This window comes from Antechinus flavipes, chromosome 1 (genome assembly GCF_016432865.1).
Source record: "Antechinus flavipes isolate AdamAnt ecotype Samford, QLD, Australia chromosome 1, AdamAnt_v2, whole genome shotgun sequence".
Classification (NCBI taxonomy): Eukaryota; Metazoa; Chordata; class Mammalia; order Dasyuromorphia; family Dasyuridae; genus Antechinus; species Antechinus flavipes.
In genome coordinates, this window is record NC_067398.1 from 382,192,183 (window position 1) to 382,218,035 (window position 25,853).

At 36.1% G+C, this 25,853-nt stretch overlaps 1 protein-coding gene across 2 annotated transcripts in view; it reads right to left on the bottom strand.

Annotated features, from left to right (window-relative positions):
• Positions 1–25,853, bottom strand: part of SLC12A7 (solute carrier family 12 member 7) — a 290,856-nt gene that overhangs the window by 70,983 nt on the left and 194,020 nt on the right. For both annotated transcript variants that reach the window (XM_051969803.1, XM_051969802.1), the window contains exons 2-4: positions 3,339–3,433; positions 2,463–2,585; positions 1,542–1,688 (exon numbers count right to left, since the gene is read on the bottom strand). In XM_051969803.1, the coding sequence (XP_051825763.1) occupies positions 1,542–1,688; positions 2,463–2,585; positions 3,339–3,433 (365 nt within the window). The remainder of the gene's footprint in view (positions 1–1,541; positions 1,689–2,462; positions 2,586–3,338; positions 3,434–25,853) is intronic.

The following is a 25,853-nucleotide window of genomic DNA, read 5'->3' on the forward strand; positions in this document are numbered from 1 at the left end:
CAGATAACCTTTATGTTGTTCTAAATATTATGAGTGAATGCCTTAAGTCTTAACTTTCTGTTATACTTTTCCACAATGGGTTATTTATTGCACTCAAATGGGACAGAACCTTAAAGTACCTTCCTTACTCACTTCTGCTCCAGAACTCAATGCTATGTCATTACCTGGTATAGTCAACCAAAAGCAGACCTGACATCATGAGATCTTAATTCTGACATTGCATAATTATGGTCAAGCCATGGCATTCTCACCTCTAAAATGTGCCATTAATATTCCATTTAAGAAGGATATTGTTCTTCTTGTGCAACAAGAGAATTGTGCGGTTCTGCACACATATATTGTATCTAGGATATATTGTGACATATTTAATATGTATAGGACTGCTTGCCATCTAGGGGAAGGGGTGGAGGAAGGGAAGGGAAAAGTCAGAACAGAAGTGAGGGTAAGAGATTATGTTGTAAAAAATTACCCAGGCATATGTTCTGTCAATAAAAAGTTATAATTTAAAAAAAAGGAAAAAAAAAGAATATTGTGAGGGAAGGCATTTCTACATTTTAAAATGGAATTTATTAAAATAATCCTCCATTATTATTCAAATTCTTCTCTTTCAAAAATCTAGCTCAATATTGATATTGAGGGCTTGACCTACACTTACTTGATCATGATTCATTATGTCCACAGAACAATCATGTGTTACAATTTATTTCAGATTTGTTTGGAGGAGGGAAATCATCATGTACCTCATCATCCATCAAATCATCAACAGGACATAGATATAGTAGAGGGTACAACATCCCCACACCACTCTCAAAACATAAAGTGTTCAAAACATGAATCATAGATCAGGCTTTTAAAAAATACAAAAGGACTAAAATGTTTGTCAACAATGATTTTCAAATAATTCAAACTATCTGACATAACACTTACATTATCAAGTTTTCAGTTATTTTTCTTAGCTCTGAACTTCAATAACATATACTTTTATTCTGAACTGTTTTATGTTCTATCTCACCACTTCTAGGCAAAGTAGTTAAGGATGACTGGGATAATTATTTTTAAATGGTTATGGTTAAATCATCTTTTTAAAATCCAGAAAAAAATATTCTAGTATTGTAATTCATGAAATAGAGAAATTTAAATCTAAAATGCATGAGGAATTTCATACTCCAGAACTCCATTAACTCAGGAAAAGACTTAATTATCATCAATCATCTACACAGTATAGGACTATTCTAATCCCATCACAGCTATTAACCTTAAACAAGTCACTCTTTTCTGGAGGTGGGAAGAGAAGGGAGGAGAAGCTTGATTCTAAGGCTTAATCACAAAATAAACAAAAGGATAATTTGGTCTCTGCATATCAAGTACAGGTTCTAGTTCAGCCTAAATTAGCAATGTGAATCTTGGGACTTTTTATGTTATTGTTTTTTTAAGAAATGTAATTTGACTGCTTTCCTTATAAGGTTATCATTTGATCATATTGTATACCATTCTGCTATTTCAAGAGTGTGATAATATGATTGAGACAGTGTACTACTCACACAAGTACAGCACATGGACACAATGATGAGGGACTCAAGGATTCCTGCTGTGCCTACAATCCATGTCAAACGCAGAAAGAGAATGACTCCAAGGATGTTCTGCAGGCAAGGCAAGTATACACCAATGAAGGTTCCCATTCGTGGAGCCTGAAACAGAAGGAGAATAAAATCTAAGACATCATCTTTTCAATCAATAATATTATCTCAATCCCTCCAGAAATGTTTTATTTCTGGCTTTGGAACTACAAGGAATTTAATATTTCCATAATTCCTTAAAAGTTCTCAAGTTCTTGTGGAAGACAGATGGCCAATGAGGGTACTGTTTCATTTGAGGAGTCTTCATATAGCACAGGAATAAAGTTTAGGAATAACTGCTTATTCTAAGTCCTAAGATTTGGGAATCTAAAGTGTGATCATTTTTTTCCATTTGCAGACTGTTTATAAATTTAATTTTGTCCAACATTCCCATCAATTAAGGCTACACAGATACACCAGAAAAGTTACCTTCCTGGGAATTCTTTCTTCCAGTTTAGTTCTACACAAAGCATTCTCTGTGACAAAGTCAAACAGCTTTAAGCTAGTATACAATATAAAATGTCCTGAAAGTCACATTAAACTGCAGTTAAGTCTTGGGACACCCTATATAAAAATACATCCACACCCTCTTTTATTTCTTGAGAGATAAATTTACAATAGAAGCGTTACCAAAGAAAGTTTTCTTAGCAGTTATATCCATTAAGGACTCTCATGCAATTTCAAATATAACATATCAATAAATACTGAAAGATACCTTGGTGGATACCCTTATTGGCTGGATTTTGTTCTCAGAATTCTGTGTTGTATTTCTTTTTTAATTTAACAGTTATCTTTGTATTCTTTTTTTTTTAAGTAGAAAAAGGAGAATATTCTCAATGTAAATACCTTAATTTCTTTTCTTTTGCTATCTTCATCCTCCTCATGTTCGACCACACCCTGACTCAGATTGGTATAATTTGCTAGTTTATTAAGAAGTGAAGATACCATGGGATTGCTGTCCATTTCTTCCTGTTTGGATATGAAAATAACAACAATAACAAAATTGAGTTGCTGTAAAGAAGGCACACTTCCACTTAATACCAGTATTTTATAATTCTTCAGTAGTTTTAAAAGAAAAAAATCTCCTCACATGTATTGAACAAACCACCATGAAGGAAATCAGTCTCATCAATTTACAGAGCATAATTATTTACCTGTCCTGAGTAAATGAATAAATAACCACTCCCCAAGTGGCTTTAATGCTTATCAATGAAATGTGGAGGCATAAAATTAACTTTTTCCTTCAATAACACCAATTTGAAGGAGTTGATTCAATAGTTCTCTTGTAACAACCAAATGAAAGCCAACTCTGTCCTTCCTTCTCTCCCTGTTTCCCCAATTTACAATAACGAGAAAGCTTAATTTTAAAAATTTTTAAAGGATAATTCAGGAAAGGCAAATGTAGCCACTCTCTCTCTTTTGACTTACAGGCAAAAACTACTCAACTACTGAATATACACACTTTTGCTAATTTTACCATTCTAATTCTCATAACTGATTGTAAATAGCTAATAAAAAAAGTTTATTATGAGTAGAATTTATCTTTTCCTTTTTTTCTTTATGTGTGATAAGCTTCAAATGCAGTTTGACAATCTTGGAAAAGCAATATAAGGGAAAAAATTCATTTAAATTACTCTTAAACATTTACTTTCTAAATCAGAATCAACAAATACCCTTGGTACAAATTAACTGTATTTGCATACATAAAAGAAAGCAAGTTACCTCAAATAGAGCCATGTTCTTCCCTTCATACACATTCTCTCTTTCCATGTCAGTATTGTTAATGAAAGGGCTATTTTCTCTAGGGGTTCCATCTCCTATTATGAAGAGGAAGAAAAAAAGTCTGCTATTAGTCCATTTTGAAAAAAATCCAAGTAAATCAAAAGGTATTAATTGAAGTTGTGGCCAAACTGTATGCTCCAAACATATCTCCCCATTCCCTTCAAGACCCACCACATCCATCACTTTTTTTATTAAGTGTTACAGGCCAGATTTGAACTTCCTGATTTCAGAGCTGATGCTTTATCCACTCTGCTACCTAGCTGCCTCTACATTTACCACTTTTTAGAATGTGATATATCAAGATTTCTAATCACTAAGACAAAAAGGATGGATATCTGTGAAAAGGAGCAGCTTTGGGGTTGCTAAAAGCACTGTGCAATTTGTAAATGCAATATGGTCCATTCTTCTTTCTATTGTGCACTTACCCAACTTACTGGCCATCTGCAATGCCATATACCTACAGTATAATAGATTGGCCACCCAGCTGCCTGTTACATGTAGATAACTAGCTAATTCCTTTCTCTGGGATATATTCCATGACAGTGTGTTATTTTGAAAGAGCTAAATGGAAGGGTATTGGAGGAAGCAAGGGGAATACGGGAAAGGTGCCTAGACCTACAGGAAGAGTTATACTGGGGGCAACTAGGAGATTCAGTGCATAGGAAGTTCAAATCTAGCCTCAGACACTACTAGTTGTATGAACCTAGGTTAAGTCCATCAAAATAATTATACTGAAGGAATGGTCTGCACAACAATTGGCTATTACACAGGGATTCTACTGCATGTCATACTTAAATAAGCAAGGCAATAAGTCTGTATGTAGTGCCTCATCATCTTCCATTTGTCTTCACAACCCCATGAGCTAGGTACTATTATTGCCATTTTATAACTGAGAAAACTGAGGCAAACTAGCTTACTTGAGGTCCCACAGCTTACTGAGGTTAGATTTGAATTCAGATTTTAACTATGCTCAGGTTTGTGGGTTTTTTTCCTACTAAGCACTTAGTGCAGTACTTAAATCATAAATGCTTTAGAACACGTGAGAAGAGTCTTTAAAAACCATCTTTAAAAAAGTTGAGACCTAAAAAAGTAAAAAGAACAACAAATTTGGTTGTAAATATTGAGAAGCCAAAATTTATAGGTAAAAATATATTTCACATAGGTTTTGTTTTTCAACAGAAAGACACACATATGCACAAGTTATACTAACAAATGTTTCCTGGAGAATAACTGGAGTAGGAATCTATTACGTGGGTCCCTCTGTAAATAATACTGACCTACAAAACACAGCCTAATCGTAAGGTTCTGTCAATAAAGGTCAAAAGCAAAATATAATGTAAGCGTCAGAAAATCAGGGACTATTGTCCCACTGTCCTTATCTGAACTCTGCCCTCCCCCTAGTAGCATAGTGCTCTCTGTATCCAGGTATTTAATTCATCATCACTGACTGGTAGGCATTTATTAAGCACCTAGCATTTTCCTGGCTTATACTCAATCGCACGGCATGAGAGATGCTGGCAAAGAACTGCCCAGCACAACATCAAAGAGAGCGCTGTGCTCTAAGAGTGAAGCAGAATTGCAGTGGCTCAAAAGAAGCACAAGATGCACAAAAAAGAGACAGCTCCACTCCAAATGTTGATGTGGACTATTTGTGGTAGAGCCTTCCCAGCCTGTTTTAGTCAGACATGGTATACCTTCATTCCAACGTAGCACTCTAGGGATACAGTGTTTAATGAAGGAAAGAAACCCAGAGATTCATATGGTTCGAGTGCTTTGGAGGATTTTCTAGATGAAGGGCACTTTTATTCATCAGTTCCACTTAAGGAAACTGCAGTCTAGAAGTTACCTAGTTACCTAGTCCAAATGTTCTCCTTTTTAGACACTTATAGAGAAGTAGCCAACGCTCTACCACTGAACTAAGTTTCCAAGGTCACAGTTCCTAGAGTGCATTTCATTAGCGCCGCACCCCCCAGATATAGATGACCAACTATTTGCATCCTATAGTTTTCTTTCATTTTGTGAGATGGAAAGTGTTGGAATCCTTACTAACTGCTAACTAATTAGAGTTGATCTAATCTTACAAGAAGATATTTTGGGCAGAACCTGAAACAAGGTACTAAGTAGAACTAATTAATACAAGGCTTGTGTTCACACCTTTACTCATTGGAGTACAATGAGTTCACACCTCCCTTGAAGCTTTTTGGGCCAGAGAGCACTATGGGAGAAAACCCACAATCCCTCTCTTGAGCATAAATAGAGCTTCAATGGGCCAGTCGAGGGAGTTCTTCAGAGGAAGAAGCTACAAGTCGAGATTTCACCGGAATGACATGAAGAGCGGTGCTGGCTCTGGAGGCTGAAGAAAGCAGAGGCAGAAGCAAAGGACAAAGTGGCAAGAGCTCTTGGAACTAAGCAGAGAGATAGGCCTCTAAGCTAACTGGGCTATATTGGAGATAATAAAAGATCTGAACTTTTATCACCTGGCTGCGTTTTGAGAAGAAAAAGATCACAACAGGAAAGTATAAATATTACTCCCATTTTAAGGACAGATAAAGTAAGACTCAAGATTCAATTCCAAAGCTGGATACAGTCCAACCTATACAAAAATCCTGACAAGAACATCCTTAATATATACCTAACTTCCAGTAAAGGGCTAGACCATCACCAATCATGGATTCCGATGGCTTTGTAAGAGTAAGGTTGATGACAACTCTGTCTCATTTAAATCCAACTTACAGGCAAGTCAAGACATCACCCTGCTGATGTCACTGCACCTCTTGGGAAGGAACAATCCCGTAAAGGGGAACCCACCCTACTGCCTAAGGTAATGTATTCCACTGTAAAGCAGCTTTTCCAGAAAGTATTTTCCCCTTAAGTTAACTGAAAACATCTCTCTACCCTTCAACACTTATCTCACAGCTCTGGCCTAAAGGTAATGCAGAACAAGTCAATCATTTTAAATCCTTACAAAGGGAGAGGCACTGGAGATAAAAAGAAGAAAAAGTGAAATAATCCCAGTCCTTAAGGCTGAGGTGGAGGTGGGAATCAGAATGAGGAGTGTGGAATACAAAAGATTTTAAAGGACGGCAAAAATAAGGGAAAGTCTAAGATGAGGAAACTCTCTTTACCAATGTACATGGGTACCTCTGTATAGTGCTGGAAAATAGTCTACAACTTTGAGAGGTTACTTGACTTGTCCAATGTCATAGAATCTGTATATGTCAGAGGTAAGAATTCAATTCAAGTCTTTCTGGCTTCAAGATCAGTTCACTATACTTGCTTTTTGGGGGGAGAGTCTCTAGAAGCTCAAAAGAATCAAGAAAGACTTCCTGTAGAAAAATTGGGGTAAGAAAATCCAAGGGTGCCAGACAGACTTTTTGCACAAGAAGATAAGGTCTCAAACACAAGAAACATTTAGAAAAGAACCAAGTGTGGAAAGTACTGACAACAGACTGTGAAGAAATTTTTTTTTTTAATTTATCTTATTCTGAACTTAGGGAAATCTGTGAAGAATGGATTTGAGAGGAAAATGGTGGTGGAAAGAAGCTGTAGGTATAATCCTGATAAGAGGCGAAGTAGACTAGAGTGACAGCCTACAGTAATACTAGAGTAGGAAAAAGAAACTGAAGGTAAGAGGGTTATGCCTGTAGAAAGTATAAGATAATAGCAACTGAATATTATATGTAGGGCAAGAGAAAGGAATCAAGAATCAAACCGAGATTGTAAAATCCGAGTGACTTAAGGGTAATAGTTTATAATTCTGCTGCTCAAGAGTTTTTCAGTCATTTTCAGTTATGTCTAACTCTTTGTAACCCCATTTGGAGTTTTCATGGTAGAGAAACTGGAATATTTTGTATTTTTTCCCCCAGTTCATTTGACACATGAAGAAACTGAAGTAAACAGGGTTAAGTGATTTTGCCAGAGTCACAAGGTTTTTGAGAATGGATTTGATCTAAGTCTTCCTGACTCCATGCCCAGCACTATGGCGCTCTCTAAATTTTCAGCAACTCTTGGGTTGTCTAAGATAAATTTTCTCATTCTTCTAACATGTTTTCCATAATGTTTTGGCAACCAGTAACAAGGAGAACAAAGACATTCTATAATGAATGTTAAGGGTTGGATTTATACTTCTGCCTGGAAAATTACATAATTACATACCCTAATAATTTTGAGGGAATTAATCTAAAACTTCTCACTCTGATAATAATAAAATTCACTCTGATAATGAAAATTGTCTAAGACTCAAACTAGTTCCATGCTTTAATCCAACAATTGGGAATACTTTTTTTTTTAAATTTAAAATATTTAAAAATTTAACCCTCTCCGCCTCAGCAATTTTCATATAACCTTGATCAAATTGTTCACATGGATTTACAATGTTAGGCCTTTTTTGATGGGTAGATGAAATAATGATGTATTCTTATATTCAAAAAAGACATATACCCACTTAAGTATTATCCAATAAGGATGTGCTACAGAATATGAGAGCAATAACCCTGGATAGGTAATGTACTCAAAGATCTAGTTTTTAGGCCTCTCTCTTCTACTGCTAAGTCTAACGAACAACTCATTTTCTCTCTCCCAGCCATTTATGGGATCGCCTATAAAAATGACTGATCTGATCTTAGCATTTAAGATTCCTTTTAGCTCCAAAATGCTATGATTCTGCTACTAAACACCAAGACTATAGTTAATAAACCTTTGACTGTTTTTAAGAAGCTCCTTTCATTCTTATCTTAAAGCTCCCTCAGTATTATGTATTATCAAAAAGAATTCAAATATGGCCTCAGACATTTATTTACTAGCTGTATGACTCTGGGAAAGTCATTTAACTGTCTGCCTCAGTTTCTTCATCTGTAAAATCAGCTGCAAAGAAAATGGCAAACTACTTTTATACGTCTGCCAAGAAAACCCCAAAGATTTTCAGAGACAACTGAAATAACGGTAACAGAATTGGAATACTTCTGATAGACAATAAGACAGAATAAATATTGAATTTCTAGAATCCCCACTCAAGTGAAACTTGAAGTGATACCTTCTAGCTATATATAAGGTCTGGTCTTGATAACGGAAGCAATAATTCCTGTTAAGCAGAAACTAGAGCTAATAAGTTTTAGTTTTCTATCTCCACAAAGAAGTAAACAAGAATCTATCATATCTAACTTTTCTAATATTCTATTTACCTCTTTAATTTTGTTCTTATTTGTTTTGTGGTTTGATTTATCTTGATCTAGGAGTGCAAGGTTGAGATCTCCCATTATTATAGTTTTGCTATCTGTTTCTTCTTGCAGCTCTCAACTTCTCCTTTAGGAATTTAGATGCTACACCACTTGGTGCATATGTTTAATATTGATATTGCTTCACTGTCTATGTTACCCTTTAGCAAGATATAGTGCCCTTCCTTATCTCTTTTAATTAGGTCAATTTTTGCTTTTGCTTGATCTGAGATGAGGATGGCTACCCCTACTTTTTTGACTTCACCTGAAGCATAATAGATTCTGCTCCAGCCTTTTACTTTTACTCTGTATCTATCTCCCTGCTTTAAATATGTTTCCTGTAAACAATATATTGCAGGATTCTGGCTTTTGATCCAGTCTGCTATCCACCTCCGTTTTATGGGAGAGTTCATCCTATTCACATTTATGTTTAAAACTACTAATTCTGTATGTCCTGCCATCACCCTAAAGGGTAAGAAACTTACTTAAGGAAAAAATCAATGCCAGTCCCTGTCTTGTTCAGTTCTCATCTCCTTGCACTAAACAAAAAATTGTTTTATAATTAGTCTTGTAATACAAAGCTTTTTATTTTATTATTACACTACACTTGACTGCAAATAAAAGGAATTTTTCAGAGCTATAGCTACAATGAGATGTAGAAGATGGTATTGGAGGAAGAGAAGGGAAAGAATAAGTTATAAAAGTTTAAAAAAACACATGGAAGACTTCAGTAAATAAGGTACAATTTTAAAGAACATATATGTTTTTCTTTTCAATTACTATGACAGGGAAGGGTAATCATACTTTTCAAGAAAGGAGAACTAGGGAACGCTGCATATTTTAATAATTTTAACAATAGAAGAGACCCTTATAAGTTATCTACCCAAATTTCCACAAAATATATCCTTACCTACCATGACAGATTGAGGTTTGTGGCCACAGCAAATACATAGTAAGCAAGATTACTGTTAGAATCCCACCCTAAGGTAATGATTCAGTGCCAGATGTATATTCAACATTTTTACACCGTCAGTTGTAAGTGTTATAAGAATTTGGGGGGAGATAAGTAACTGGACAAGTAATAAGATATTTTTTAAGAGGGCCACTGATGATACATATAGACAAGAAAACAAGGACTAAGAAGTATTGAGATATAGAATAACTTTAAAATGTACAGACTGAAATTATATAGTTAAAAAAAAGGATAGCAATGTGAGAGAGACCTGCAATTTCACGTATAATCCTTTTTTCTATTCATTTTCTATTCATACATTGAACATGCAATTTGGAATTGTTCAAAAAAAAGTTCAGAATAAAAATAAAATTAAAAAACAGAATACTCATTATGGAGAATCACAATAAGACATTGGAGTCTTTTTGTATAATAATTGATCAAAATTAACTTTGTTTATTCTAAAAGTATGGCAGAATTTTGTAATGCTTTCGAGACCCTGTTATAAACTGTCTATATAGTATTGCAGAGAGGAAAGGTATATTATTTTGGAAGGTCTCAGACCTCCCCTTCTCAAGTCCCACAGTCTTCAGGGGCTCAGCTCATTAATTTTAGGAAAGGATTCTAAGCCTCAGGTCCCTCAGTACAAATTTCAAAACTCTTCTGTTATTGCCCATCTGCCCTTCTCCCTCCCTTCTGAATTATAGGTGGCTCCTTTCCTTGTCAAGGCCAAGCTTGCTACTTACAACCTTAATCCCAAAACCCATCTGGAGCTCACATCACTCATTCTTTCTTTGTTATGTTCCCTCTATTTACTGGCTCTTCACTGCCAACAAACATGGCAAGATATGCCCAGTCTTAAACCTTCACTTAACTCTGTCCTCCTCCAAACTCCAAACTGCCCTCATCTCCTCACTCCCCACCTTCTTCAGATCCTTATAGCCATTTACCACTTAATAAGTTTAATAAACAATGATATTGAAAGATTTGTTTCAATCTCCTTTCTATTTTACTGTATTATAGGGAAGTGTTTATTTTATTTGATGTTTATAACATTCATAAACAATGGCCTTTTGAAAGCTAAATTTTTCAATCCTAATCATTCTGCAAGCTGCTGATGCTTTTAATCTTCTGCTAGACATTCTCTCCTCCTTTAGGTGGTCCTATGTTACTGCTGTGGAAACAGCTATTAAAGGAAACATGATTTTCCCAAGGTCACACAGATAAGTGTATGAAGGCTACACACACACACACACACACACACACACACACACACACACACACAAATGCTTTTAGCATTTTTTAGATTATGCAATTCTTTATTCTCTCCTAAAATTCTAAATTTTTATATTTTCATAAAAAAGGGGGAAAATGAGAAAGAAAAACCACATAAATAATAAAAATATGAAAATACGATGCTGCGATCCACATTCAGTCGTCATAGTCTTCTCTCTGGATAGTACTTTTCAATTAATCATCTCAATGGGGTACATCCCTAGTATTGGAATCGCTGGATCAACAGGTGTTCTCCCCATTTTACAGATGAGGATACTGAGGCAAACAGGCATTAAGGAACTTCTGTCCAAGCTCCAACTCTAACCCTAATATCCTATCCACTGCGCCACCCAGTGCCCCAGAAGCAAAGGTATTCATGGAAATAGCATATTAAAATAATAAAACCACCGGAGTAGTAATCCAGAGGCCGTACTAATCTCAGTTTGGTTTCTATGCATTAAGTGGGCTTAGGTGAGTCACTTAAATTCTCTAGACGTCAATTTGCTCAACAATAAAAATAAAGGGAGTAGGTTAGCTGGAACTAATCCTATGATTTAGAGGATCGCTCTTTGCAATCATTTTCTTTTCTAGATACATCTCAAATGGAATGGATCTTCTTCTACTGGAAGTCGCCTTGACCACATGTTGGCTCTCTTATGGAACAGACTCTTACCTGAGGTGGATTTATACTACATGACACAAGTGGGGTGGGGTGAGGTGGGAAATGCCCACAGTAGAACAACTGACATAGGAAAGAGCAGGCTACAGAGATGCAAATAGATTAGTGTGTGATCTTGGCTGGGACCTTTCAAATTCACCATCTGTAAAATGGGAAGATGAGTAGAGCCTACATTTGAGTCGTGAGGAAATTTTTTGGTCTTCATGTGCTAAAAACTGATGACAATTAACTTTAATGACAAATTTTGCAAGCAGGGAGACATGTTCCCTTATATGGCTCCCTCATTATGGTCAGCAGAGGGCAGCAGCAAGCTTAGCTGCTCTGTGGAACAATCCTGGGTGGGGGGTGGCTAGCATAATGCGAAACCTGACATTTTCATCCACATTCCCAATCAAATGTTCTTGATTATGTCCAGTATCTAGATTTCTTATTTCTAGTGAATCAAAGCATTCTCTGGGATTTTAAATTCACATTTATAAATTAAAAGATTACACTGATATTCTAGTTTCTGTCTCCCCTTTTCCTCCTTTAAACAATATTACTATTAAAAATTTGTGTATACTTGAACAAAACAAATCTCTATACTGAGTTCAGCCTCTCTTCTGTTCTGTCAGCTACCTTGGATCTTGCACTAAAGCAGCTGATTTCATCCACTGTAAGTGTGCAACCTATTGATCTAGCCAAGAAGACAACTTATCCAAGATTTGCCTGTTGAACTTTTTGAATCTTTACCCTACTATTTAATGTTAGCTATCCTTTCTTATTTTGATATCTATAAATTTGCTGTGCCTCCCATCTGTGCCTTCATGCAGATAGTTGATAAAACCCTGGCACAGGGCCAATCATAGTTTCCTGGTCTCCCCATAAGATATCATCATATCCATGGCTACTCTTCTGTTTTCTAGTCCACTTCCCCTTAAATGCATTCTACCTAGTCCATTTCTATAACTCAACCACGTTTAGTCCATGAAAGACTTATCAAAAGATTTTGTCAACTCCAGCTAAATGCCCACTAAAAGCCCACTGGCCTTTGCGGTCTACTTTCTTTGACAATAGCGGCAATATTTGACATTAGGCAGGGAAATCCTGTAGCTCTTCTCACTCCTCAAAATCTATTTCATCACCTTAGTTTATGGTCCTTATCTGACTGAGCCTATTGAACTTAAGGCTCGTTTAGAGCAGTTAAGGGTTAGCTTTCTTACACTATCCCTGCTTGGCTTGTTTGCATCTCTCTCGGTCATTTCTGAGGTGTCCTTTCCAGTCTAAAGGTCACTGTTGACCAAGAACATAGAAAGAATACAAATTGAGCAGCTCTATCTTCTCTTAATTTTTGATTAGATTCATCCTATTCAATGTCTATTGAATTTCCTTCTCTTCTAACCCTCCACTAAAGCAAAATATTTGACTAAGTTGATTAACTTTGGAGAGCTGATAAGAGGCCTCAACAGCCACTCTCAACTTGATTTAAGAAAAATCTAGACTTTTCTAAAACTGGAATGGATTACTCTTCCACTGGAGGTCAGCTTGACCACTACATGTTGGCTCTATTATAGAAGAGATTTAAATCTGGATTTATACTACGTGACTTCTTCTAACTCTAATTCTATGTACAACAATAACTGTATGAACTATTGAATATAAACAGTACACAGTTAGGACTTCTAACATGTAAACATTTTGAATTTCATAGAAATCTTACTTCAGGGAAGCATAACCAACATAAAAAGTTCATTGGGGTCTTATAATATTAGTTTTAATACTATATACATATGTAAATCCAATTTGAATATCTTGAAGAACAAAATGAGGGCAGGGAGTGCTGGAAAGTCACTTAATAAACATTATCTTCTCAATTTTCAATTAAGTTGGTTATCAGAAGAGTCAGTACATGTAAAGAGCAGGATACTGAATTTACAGGACAGTCACAACTCTATCACTATGTAAGTCAAATCATAGCCTGTTTTATAATTTCTCATTTGTTAAACCAAGAGACTGAACCAGATGATCTGAGGTCTCTTCTATCATTAACACTCTATAGAATAAATGTAATTTATTCACATGTAATTCCATATGTAAATGTAATAAATTCTAAGTCACTGCTAATTTATCCTATGCAAAGTTAACGCCACTTATATGAAATGATCATTTCTTCTAACTATGAGTAGCACCAGTAGTGTGCTAACAATGGGATTTTGGGTCAGCTTTCTTCTTGATTTTCCAAACAATGGTAGATTGAGAACTGGAAGAATCCATGAAGATACCCACCTAATCCAAACTCCTCATTTTATTGATGAGGACATTATGTTAAGGTCAAATGATTTATTGGCCCAATTCAAAGATATCAAAGACAGAACTGGAACCAGACTCAAAAATTCAGCTATCTTTCAAGAGTACCATATGGCACAAATGCAGAAGTTAGACCTAAGTAAAAGGAGACAATAAAGCTAAATAATGTACTTTGGACTGACTAGTACCTTTCTTCCCAGAAACTGGCTCAAAGCACATTTCCACTTTATTATTTCATAACCATTACACTTCACATTTACATAATACTGAAGGGCTCCCAAAGCACTTTTCTCAAAACAGCCTTGGGAAGGAGGTAACACAGTTCTATCAGGGATGAGAGCTGGTAAATATTTTAACAACTGGCTCTCCAAAGAAAAATATGACTAACATGTGTTAAGTTTAAAATGTATTACATTTTATTTGTTGTTGTTCAGTTGTGTCACAATCCTATGGACCACAGCATGGCAATATTGTCCAAAGGGTTTTCTTAGCAAAGATACTGGGGAGTTTGCCATTTCCTTCTCCAGTGGATTAAGGAAAACGGAGATTAATTGACTTGCCCAGGTTTACAAATCTCTGAGGCCATATTTGAATTCAGGCCTTGTGTTCTACCCACTAAACCACCTAAACTGCCTCATGGGTAAAGAAGTTGTGACTTGCTCAACATCACAGTTAATAAGTATTTCAACAGATTTTGAACTCAGGTCTTTCTGACTCCAAACGCTATCCACAGTTTCACATATTTGTCCCTATCACATTTTTTAGTCTACATAATTAAAACAATGAGGCCCTGATTTGTAGTATATACTTCCAAGTTACTGTTCTCCTGAATCATCAGCCCAAACATTCAGAATAGCTTATACACAATTGATGCTCTCTGATGCTCAGAAAGGATCAAACCTTGTATCAGTGGACGGATTCAAACCAACACAGAAAATGATTTGGACACCAAATCCAACACTGTTTTTATATCATGCTATCTCTGCCTCCTAACAAACTGCCCCAGGTCTTTAAAAATATTATGGGATTCAAGTACAGATTGCATATAAATATTAATGTCGAAGGGAAGTACCCATATATTAAAGTTGAGTCATTTATGATAATTCACTTTCTTATCATAAGTCACTCTGGTTTTTTATTTCTCATGTGGTAATAGATATAATAAAACCAAATCTTGTAATCTTTCCATGTAAGCTACTTCAGTATACTCTTGCTATACTATACCAAAAATAACATACTAAGGTACCAAGAAGCAAGATTCTGAGTATCTTTCATTAAATTATTATTTCAGAGAAAAAGAATAAAAAAGGAGTTTTTATATTGTTTAGGGGTGGGAGTAGGGGAGATAGAGAACTATATAGTTCAGTATGGGGCACCCCAACAAAGAAATGGCTTCTATCAATGCAGACAGACACTTGCTGTGCAATTTAAAGTCTACCTTTTTTGTAGGTAGAGATAAATGAATAAAGATCAGACACAAAGGCCATTCATTTTTTAAGCACTTTAGGAACTCAACTGGGAAAGAGTTTACAGTGAGCATCCTGCTAAAAGGAAGACATTTTTAATTACAGTGGGAAAATCAATCAAATTTATTCACACAGACAAATTTATTCACAGAATTGTGTTCTAATATCTATATAGTAGATATAATAAAGCAAACTCAGATGCTGGTTTCAGGATAATAAACAAAGTCCATAAGAGCCACATGATTTTAAGATAATTATTAAGAAAATAGAGCAATACCAATAAATGTGTTCTTATTTCAATTAAAAGTTCACTATTAAGACATTTGTTTGATGTTTTTAAAAACTAAATCCAATTAATCAATGAAATGAAATTAGAAGGAAAAAGTCCGATACATTTTTCTTGGAGTAGTTCACTTCTATTAAGAAAAGCAGGAATACTTGCTTAAGCTGTCTCTAAATCCTTTTACATAAGGAAAAATTCTAGTAGCCTTAACCTCTGCAATACTGGAAAAAAATCAGAAAATGCTAGTTTTATATTAAATTGAGGAGGAACACCCAGTTACTAGCTTATGCTGTTTAATTTATCTAATTTTTAAAAACAAAAATTCTATGTACACAAAACAGCAGCTAACTACAGACAGGAAGAGGGGTTTATTCTTCAACACAAACCACAAAACCCTCCAATATTTTAAGGGAAGCCACCCCCCCCAAAAAAAATAATCCAACTCACCTGGTTTTGCTTCTCTTTCATAATTATGTTCACTCATAATAATAAATTCAAAAAGTTTTAAAAAATGGGAATAGAAATCCAGACTTTTCAGTGATCAAGAGTCAGTCAACCCAGCAAGGACAGTAAATGCCTCCACTCACTTCTCTGCACGTCCTCAAATACTCTTAGGAATAGTGAATTGTGGTAGATAATCCTAAGACAAGTCCATCAAGGGTTTGGGTATTTTAAACCAAACACATGGCACAGAAATCCAAGCACTGCCCCTGACGAACCAGCAGCAGTAATACACTCCAAGAGAATTAAGTGGAGGGATAATCATCAGTGATAGATAAGGGGAGGGCCTAAATAATTAAGATCAGGTGACTTCAAGTACCAATCCTTAAAACACAGGCTTCCCAGAGTAACTGCAGGTATATTCCATACTGCCCTGCCAATCGAGAACAAGTATGGAGCCAGCAGGAAAGCACATTAGGAAAGTGGTATAATAGGGAAAATTAATCTTGTCTAATGGCTACACTACCATCTGTAAAATGTTTCACATGATTTGTGGGTCAGGTTTTTTAATCCTAGGTATAAGTAAAACTGCATGGGATTAGATATAATACTTTCTATCATTCCTTTCCTTCTTTTCCCCACCCAATTCCAAGACTAACAAATTACAATTATTTCCTCCTTAAACTCTATGACACTCAAGAATCTCACTTCAGCAGAAACAGTTTTTCAGGAGTTGTTCTGAAATCCGAAATGAGCAACCACCAAAGTATGCCTTATGTTAACACTTAACAGAATTCATCTCTTACCCTTAATCACAGGATTACAGAAATACCCAGAATTGAGCAATCATCACGTGCCTATTACTTTATTCCCTCAGAGAAGGATTTGGTTCTTCCTACATTCAATTTCAGATGACTTTTTTTTTTTTTTTAACTCAACTCGCCTATCTTTACAAAAACAGCAAAACCTGGCTCTCCTACCGACTATGTGTATCTTTAGAACAGAGCCTATTTTCTCTGGTTCTCAGTTCACTGTAAATAAAGATCTCTAGCAGCATGACAATTCTACAGAACACAACCCTCGACAATGTTTCAGAAGGCCTTAGTAGCACTAGAGGTAGCTCTTCGTTATCTGGCTTTGTGGTTCTTGTCCTTCATTCTCGAGCTGAACCATATTATGGAGGTGATGTCATGCCATGGAAGTGAGAGGGGCTTTGCAAAGTCGCCAGCTTCAGTCTCTCCTCCTAGTCATTTAGGTCCAGTGGCCAGATATAGATCAAGATGACTGGGGGTGGCCCCAGGAGCAGCCTCCCCCATTCAGTGAAATACCTCACTGAGTACTTGTGAAAATCAAATGAAAAAACAAAATAAGGTGATTTTTGTACTACATTGTTAAGTGCTTACTTAACTTTTGTTCTACTGGAGACCAAGTTTCCCCTGATTATCCAGATGGTAAGTGGAACATATACACACAAGAATGGAATAAGTACAAAAACAAGCATCCCTGGCTACCTACAAATCCACCTTCTACAGGAAGCCTTTCTTAACCTCCTTTATAATCTGTAGAGTATTTCCAGTTTATTCTGTATTTGTTTTGCATATGGGCATTTGCCCATTTTTAGATAGTAAGCTCCTTGAGGGGAGGGGCTGTTTTTTGCCTTTCTTTCAATATCCAGGATTTGGCACCAAGACTGTCACACAGCACTTTATAAATTAATGCTTGTCAGTCAATTAGTTGGAAATTTTATCAGAAAAAAATTTTTTTAGAGCTTGAACTCTACTATCAGAAATATATAAAACTATTAACTACATAAAGAATATATAGTATCATAAAGCATATATGCATATATATAATAGATGTATTTAATGTGATGCATAAGAAAATATGGAATATAAATATATTTGATATGTATAAATACATATATACACACATGTAAATTATATATTCTCATTACTGTATTAGTATTAGGAAAAACAAATTAAAATTTCTCTCCTATAATGGACTCTACTATCAAAAATGTAAAATATTAAAACCATTCACTATATACAAAACATTTAAGCATACATGTGTAGATACATGAATATAAACAAGAAATACGATAGACAATGATACAATATTATGTATTCCTATCACAGCATTAATATTATGTAGTACATAGAGTTCAAGCTCCAGAAAGTATTATATTCATATTACTGTATTAGTAGTAGGAAAAATAAATTAAAATGTCCAGAGCTTGAACTCTGTTACCATTATTGGAGATATAATATATTAAAAACTACTACATACAGAACATACAGGTATAGGTACACACATGTATGCTCATATGATATACAATACACATCATTCATATATAATAAAATGTGTATTGCAAATATACATATTCAATGTGTATATATGTTGCTTGGGTCATACACATTGCTACATATACGTATTATTGTATACAAGTATAAGTATATTTACATATACATGTACACAATTCATATATTAGATATATTTTACTATTCAATTTTGTTCACCACTAACCCCTCTTCATCCTCATAGATCCAAATAAGCTACTATGTACTTAATCTCTAAATCCATCTGAACCATTGATTCAGTCCTGATCCCTGGTCACTTCCTTTACCATTTCTGGTATAAAAAAGCAGATTCAAAGCTTCAGCATTAACTCAGAAAATCCTACCCAGTATATACAGGAAATGATAAGTAGCTCAGTGCAAAAAGATAAAAACTATGTGATAGACTAAATTAAGAATGTCTTAGGAAGTTAGGTGTGAATCATTGGGGATGTGTAATTAAAACAGTTTATGGGGCAATAACGGGACAGGAGGAGGTTATGGGCCAAAACTTGAGACAAGGTGCTAAATCAGTGGAATTGATAGAGACAATGGTTATTTAGCATGGTGCTTAACAGTTCTCTAGTTCAGTACATGTACTTAGTTCTTACTACAGTGCTACAAGATTCACACCTTTGATAAGAGAGCATATAAGCTCCAGACTCAGCCAGAATCTGAATTAGAGAACACAGAGAAGTGGTGGCAGGCTTTCCTCCTTTGCTTCTCCACTGAAACCAAGATCCCAAAGGCCTCCAGAAAACTAGGCGAGCCCCAAGTAAAGAGATAGGACTTTGAAAGAGACAAATGATTTGGACTTTAACAACAGGTTGCACTTGTGGTGATTATCGAACTGAAACAAAGGCTGCCTCCAGAGACCCCAAGAAAACCTCAACAGTGAACATTATAGGAGGAGGTAGAAGTAGTCTATAAATAATATAGATTCTTCTATATTATTATAAATCTGAGACAATGAAAAAGCTTTATTTATATGTATGACCCTGCCCTCCAACCTACTTCATCTCCCTGACCTTGAAAAAGGGGGTATGATTCTGAAATCAGTGGACCTTTAAAAAAAAAAAAAAAAAAGACTGGGCAAGGAAAGGAAAGATTTAAAGGCTTCTTCCTAATAGCAATACAATTTTTTTTACTAATTGTTTGAAGAAATTTCAACAAGTTATAAGTCATTTTAATATCTTGGCCTTAAAAAATGTATATTCAGTAGTACTACTGTCCCACTAATAAGATCTAGGTAAGGCACATATGTCCAGCTAATTTCTCAACATTGACTGCAAAGAATAAAGCATGTGGAATGAATCAAAATGATTTATAATAAATAACCATCTAAGTAAATGCATTAATAAATTTAAATTTACATCTTCAGAGCTCACTGATAACCTAGAAGCAGGTTTCTCAATTTTCATGCCCTAAAGCTTTGTCCTTACTATGGTCCAGTTGAACAACAATTTTTATGTAGATCTAAATGTAGGTCTATTTGACAGACCTCAAAAGGTGTGTTAAATTGGCTAAAGGATCAAAGCTGGTACATAACAGGTGCTTAATACATATCTCAACTTCACTAGAATACCAATGGAGAAAATAATGAGTTTAGATAAATTCATTTGACAGATATTATCCTTACTGATGTAGTATTCTGTTTGTGGTGCCAAATTAAGGTTTTCCCAAAAGAAATACAATGATAGCTGGGTGCTGGGATGAAAAATCTGGGAACCATAACCACTGAGGCACACATCTACATTTGACAACTGTCAAAATATTTGAAGGGCTGTCATAAAAAACTTATGGGCTGAAGCTTGAGTTGATGCACTGAGGTCCCAAGCATGTGAGGCTAAATAGTAATTGGACCACACTCTATTAATATATGCTTGGAGAAAGAATGGCCCCCACCCACTCTTTGTGCAAGTTCTGATGTCTTGTATAGGAAATGACGTAGGGACGATTTTGGTGGGTGGGGAGAGAGAGGCAGAGAGACTGCTGACGAGGTTCGTGTCACAGCCTCTCACATTCCTATCTCCATCCCCCTTCACCTCCACAAAGAATAAAGACCGAAGATTTTCCCTTAACTTGAATTCCTGACTCCAGCTGATTTTAAAATATGCAGTCACCACATTTGGCGCCCAAGTGTGGGAACCAAGGACCCTACTTTCACTGAAGAAGTCTCCGGTGACCAGGAACTTAGATGAGTATCTTAATAGACAAATGGGACAGATGTTAGGAAAGCTTCCATCCCCTTATAAAAGATATGGACAGTTTTGCCACAGGGAATGAAAAACAGCCCTACTATGTGTCAAATGTATGTTTGCTGCTGCTCTTGCTCCAGTAAGAAAAGCATTTCTAAAAGTTATGCTATTACATTGTATGGATGATATATTGGGATGTGCACCTGAGGAACAAATGTTAGAAGCATGTCTACAAAAGACCATAGAAACACTAAGGAATTACAAATTGTACATAGCTCCAGAAAAAATTTAAAGACATGCTCCTTTTCAATATTTAGGATATGAAGTATACCCTAAGGTGCTCACAGTACAAAAACTGTCCTTAAGAACAGAGAAGCTAAACACCTTAAGTGATTTTCAGAAATTGATAGGAGATATCCAATGGATGCGACCAGTGTTAGGCTTGACTATCTATCAATTGCAACCATTATATCATATTTTTTAAGAAGAGACGCTGCTTTAAATTCACCAAGCCGGCTTACAAAAGAAGATCAAAGGCTTTGAGAAAAGTTGAACTGGCTTTATCCAATGTGGTTGAAAGAGTCACTCAAAAACCCTTGGAAATTTGCTACACAAGAGGCACCCACAGCAGTCCTTCATCAAGGAGACAGTGTGATAGAGTGGGTGAACCTCCCAGCACAACCAGAACAAAGCCTTACTCCTTATCCAGTGTTTGTGGCTAGAATTTTATTAAAGGCCATTAAGCAAGCAGTACAATTATCTGGGACAAGACCTGACAAGATACACACCTTTTATACTAATGCACAAATTAATATATGCTGTGAAACCATCCCAGAGTGGCAAATTTTATTAGCCATGGCTCCAAATTTTACACATGGGTCTCCATTAAAGATAACCAGACTTTTACATAATTGGCGATGGATTCTTGAAGAAAAAGTTTCTAAAGTTCCTCAAGGACCAACTATCTTTACAGATGCATCCAAACATAATATTTGTACTGTATACTCTCATGACTTAACTATAAACAGAGTAGTCAGAACTCCTTTTCAGTACACTCAGCAGAATGAACTGTATGCTATCATTCTAGCTCTTATTATCCAGGAGCTATAAATATAATATCTGATTCAGCCTATTCAATAGGTATAGTACAAAGAATTGCCACAGCCCAAATAAATTTGTAGCTTCTAATATATATCAGCTCTTTAAGGAACTTCAGGAGCAAGTGAGAGAACATCCAGGAAAGATTTATATCTTGCATGTCCACTCTCATAGTGGACTCCCAGGTCCCATTTTTGATGGTAATTCAAAGGCAGATAGCCTTCTAACTATGTTGGTCAATATTCCTTTATTCCAAGAAGCCCAGGCATCTCATTATAAATATCATCAGGCTGCTCGAGCTTTAAGTTTACAATTTGGGATACAAAAGAGGAAGCTAGCCTGTACAGCTTGCCTTCCTTTCCACGCTCCTACACTGCCTCCAGGGAAGAACCCTCGTGGTTTGAGACCCAATGCAATATGGCAAATGGATGCAACCCATTATAAATCTTTCGGTCATCTGTCTTTTATCCATGTTGTGGTAGACACCTTTTCAGGATTCACTTTTGCTATACCAGGTGGTCACTGAATTCCTTATACAAGCATTTGCAATTATGGGTGTGCCACAAGCCATAAAAACAGACAATGGTCCTGCATACACCTCCAAACATTTTGCACACTTTTGTGCACAGTATAAGATTTTACATACCACTGGCATACCCTTTAATCCTCAAGGACAGGCAATAGTAGAGAGGAGAAACAGAGACATTAAGACACTGCTCCAAAAACAAAAGAAAGGGGGAGCCACAGGTAACCCTAGAGAACTTCTAAATCTAACCCTTTATACTATTAACTTCTTGATTTTTGACAAAGATGCACTGGCTCTGGCAGACAGGTTTTATAACCCACCAGAAGGGCAGTGTCCAGTGCGAGCAGCTCCACTGTCTTTAGATAATCGCCAGGTGATGTGGAGAGACCCAGAAAGTGGTGAAGGGAAGGGACCAGATAGGCTAACTGCTTTGGGAAGAGGGTTTACTTGTATCTCTACAGGTAGAGAAGGAATCAGATGGATGCCAACGAGCTGTATTCACCTTGTCCATCGCAGAGAGACAGAGCAGACCCTTGAAACGAAGGAGAAGACCCAAGAAATATCGGGTGGTTCTGTTGCTGATTGTGCTCACCATTGAAAGAGCATGGCAGTTATGGCATTTGACTCATGGACATAAAAAATTGTTGGACTTGAAAACCTCAGGAATCATTGGATTCTCTGAGACATGATAAGATTGTTGTAGGACCTGAAAACCTTCAGGAATCATTGGATTCTCTGAGACATGATAAGATTGTTGTAGGACTTGAAAACCCTCAGGAATCATTGGATTCTCTGAGACATGATAAGATTGTTGTAGGACTTGAAAACCCTCAGGAATCATTGGATTCTCTGAGACATAAGATTGTTGTAGGACTTGAAAATTCTCAGGAATCACTGGATTCTCTGAGAAATGATAAGACTGTTGCAGGACTTGAAAACCCTCAGGAATCATTGGATTCTCTGAGACATAAGATTGTTGTAGGACTTGAAAATTCTCAGGAATCACTGGATTCTCTGAGAAATGATAAGACTGTTGCAGGACTTCAAAATCTGCTGGAATCGTTGGATTCCCTAACATGTGAAGCAATGGACAATAGATTAGTTTTGGACTATCTCTTGGCTGCTAAAGAAGGCATATGTGTGACTGCTGTTTACATACCCTTCTTCTAGGATTTCTGGAAATCTTTTACAACACCATGTTCATTTATATTGTTTATTATATCACTACTTGTGTGTACAATTCATGTTTGTTGCACCACATCGAGCCTGCACTGACTGTGGGGAGAGTCATCACTAATAGCCTCTGCGTTATTGCTATGTGTTGGGGTATTACCTCCCATGCTGATGGATTGTGCATACCTGTTTCTAATAAGACCCTTCAGCCCAGAAACCCGCTAGCACCCCATCTTCCCTTTGGTTTTTTTCATCTCCCTTTCTGTGATGTCAGGAAGGGCAGAATTATCTCCTTTTTAGTACTTTCACCTCCCTTCCTGAGAAGTCAGGGAGGATGTGATCACCTCCCCTTGGGGATTCTGACCTCCCTGAGAAGTTCTACCTGTGTTCTAAAACAAAGAAAGAGCGAGATATAATGGGCTGAAGCTCAAGTTGATGTATTGAGGTCCCAAGCACGTGAAGCTAAATAGTAATTGGACCATACTGTATTAATATATATGCTTGGAGAAAGAATGACCCCAGCCCACTCTTTGTGCAAGTTCTGATTATACGATGTATAGGAAATGACTAGGGGTGATTTTGGTGGGTAGGGAGAGAGGGGAGGGGAGAAAGGCATAGAGACTGTTGGTCGGATTTGTATCACGGCCACTTACATTCCTATCTCCATCCCCTTTCACCTCCACAAAGAATAAAGATTGAAGATTTTCCCTTAACCTGAATTCCTGACTCTGGCTGATTTTAAAATACGTGGTCATCACAAAAAACAATTAAATTTATGTACATATAAGGCAAAACAAGGACTAATGAGAAGATATTACAAGGAAACAGATTTTGAATCAAAATACTAGAATAGAGAAAGATGGCAGAATTGCCTTAAGCTCTCTTCTGATTCACTGTAACAGAAGTTTGAGTAATTACAAAGAAATGTTCGTCCCTATCTGGCATCATTCCTTCTTACAAAGGGTCATTATTATCTAAAAGATGACACATAAAGTTCCCAGAACATTTTTATTTCCAAGGCTTAGGTAGGTGGGCAGCTAAGTGTCACCAAAGTACAGAGTGCCAGGCCCCAAGTCTGACTCAAGTTCAAATTTAACCTCTGACATTTACCAACTGGGCAAATCACCTTGCCTGCCTCAGTTCCTCACTCTGTAAAAATCATCAGGAGAAGGAAATGGCAAACCATTCCAGTATCTTAGCCAAGAAAACCCTAAATGGGGTTGTAGAGAAATGGACATAACTGAAAAACAACTCATCATAGTGTCAACTGAAACAACTGAAGCACAAAAGTAAGACATGACAAAGATTAAAAAGGGTCACATGAGTGTTGAATTTCTAGAATCAACATTCAAGGAAAAATGTGTTGACTCTTCATAGGAATTAATACTTTGTAGATATAGCACTATGCATGAAGGTTAGTTTTGGTAGCTATCAAGAGATGAATTTAAAACACAACTGAAACTGAAATAGAAATGATCTTACAATTGTGGTCAAAACCTTGGATTCCTCATTGAAAAAAGTCTAGAAAATGTATAGGTGATAATTTGTTATACTAGCAGTTAAGAAACCTAATATGAACTAATAATGTAAAATAGGAACATTTGTGATGTATGTTTCACTTATTTGGGTGTATTTGAGGAAATTTTTTGCACAAGCAGGAAGAGATGAAGAAAAACATAAAACTTCCAATTTTAGGATACCAAAAAGCATCAGAAAAATCAATTCCATATCACAGAAATTCTAATTCTCAGACAGGGACATAGTATTTTTATTGGCAGAAGCCTAGCATTCTCTGCACTTGACACTTAGTAGGCATTTCATTCATGTTAACTGAACATTAATTCAATCAATAGACTGAAGTGTCAAGGCAAATTGAAAATTTCCTTTGTTTCTTAATTTAAAAGATAGTAAAAAATTCAGAATATGGTTTACACTTTGACATTTTGTGGCACTTTGACAAGTAGTAATGTTTAAATTAATTTAAGGACTCCTTTTTATGGAAGAGGAAACTGCTTACGGTTGTGAACCAAGGAGATGACTTGGCAGTCTTGTGGTTAAAAGCAGAACAAGTCCTATAGGACTAATTTAGTCTATGAAGCTTTTTAAGAAACAACTAATTTCCAAATCATGTCTGTCTCCAATCTTATAGCTCCTTAACTTATTTGTTCAATGGACTCCTTTCGTAATCTGGTGATGTCCATGAACTGAATAAAATAAATCTGTAGGATTTTTTTTTTAAAAATCAATTTTTAGAAATTTTCACCAACCCACTGCCTTGGTAATAACTACTGCAAGCAAATTAGGTAACCTGAGTTATGCAGGAAATCTATGGTGTGAACTTATTGCTCATGATACTATGTCATTCCTTCTAACATGGTAGTTATAGACAGCTGGGACAGGATACTCAGATTTAGGAGACCTTGGTTCTTATTTTTATTTTTGTATCTGTAAATGTGATCATCAGGAGACTTTACCTATAGGGAAGGGCAAGACAGGCAACAACAATAACTATGTGCCAGACATTGTGCTAAA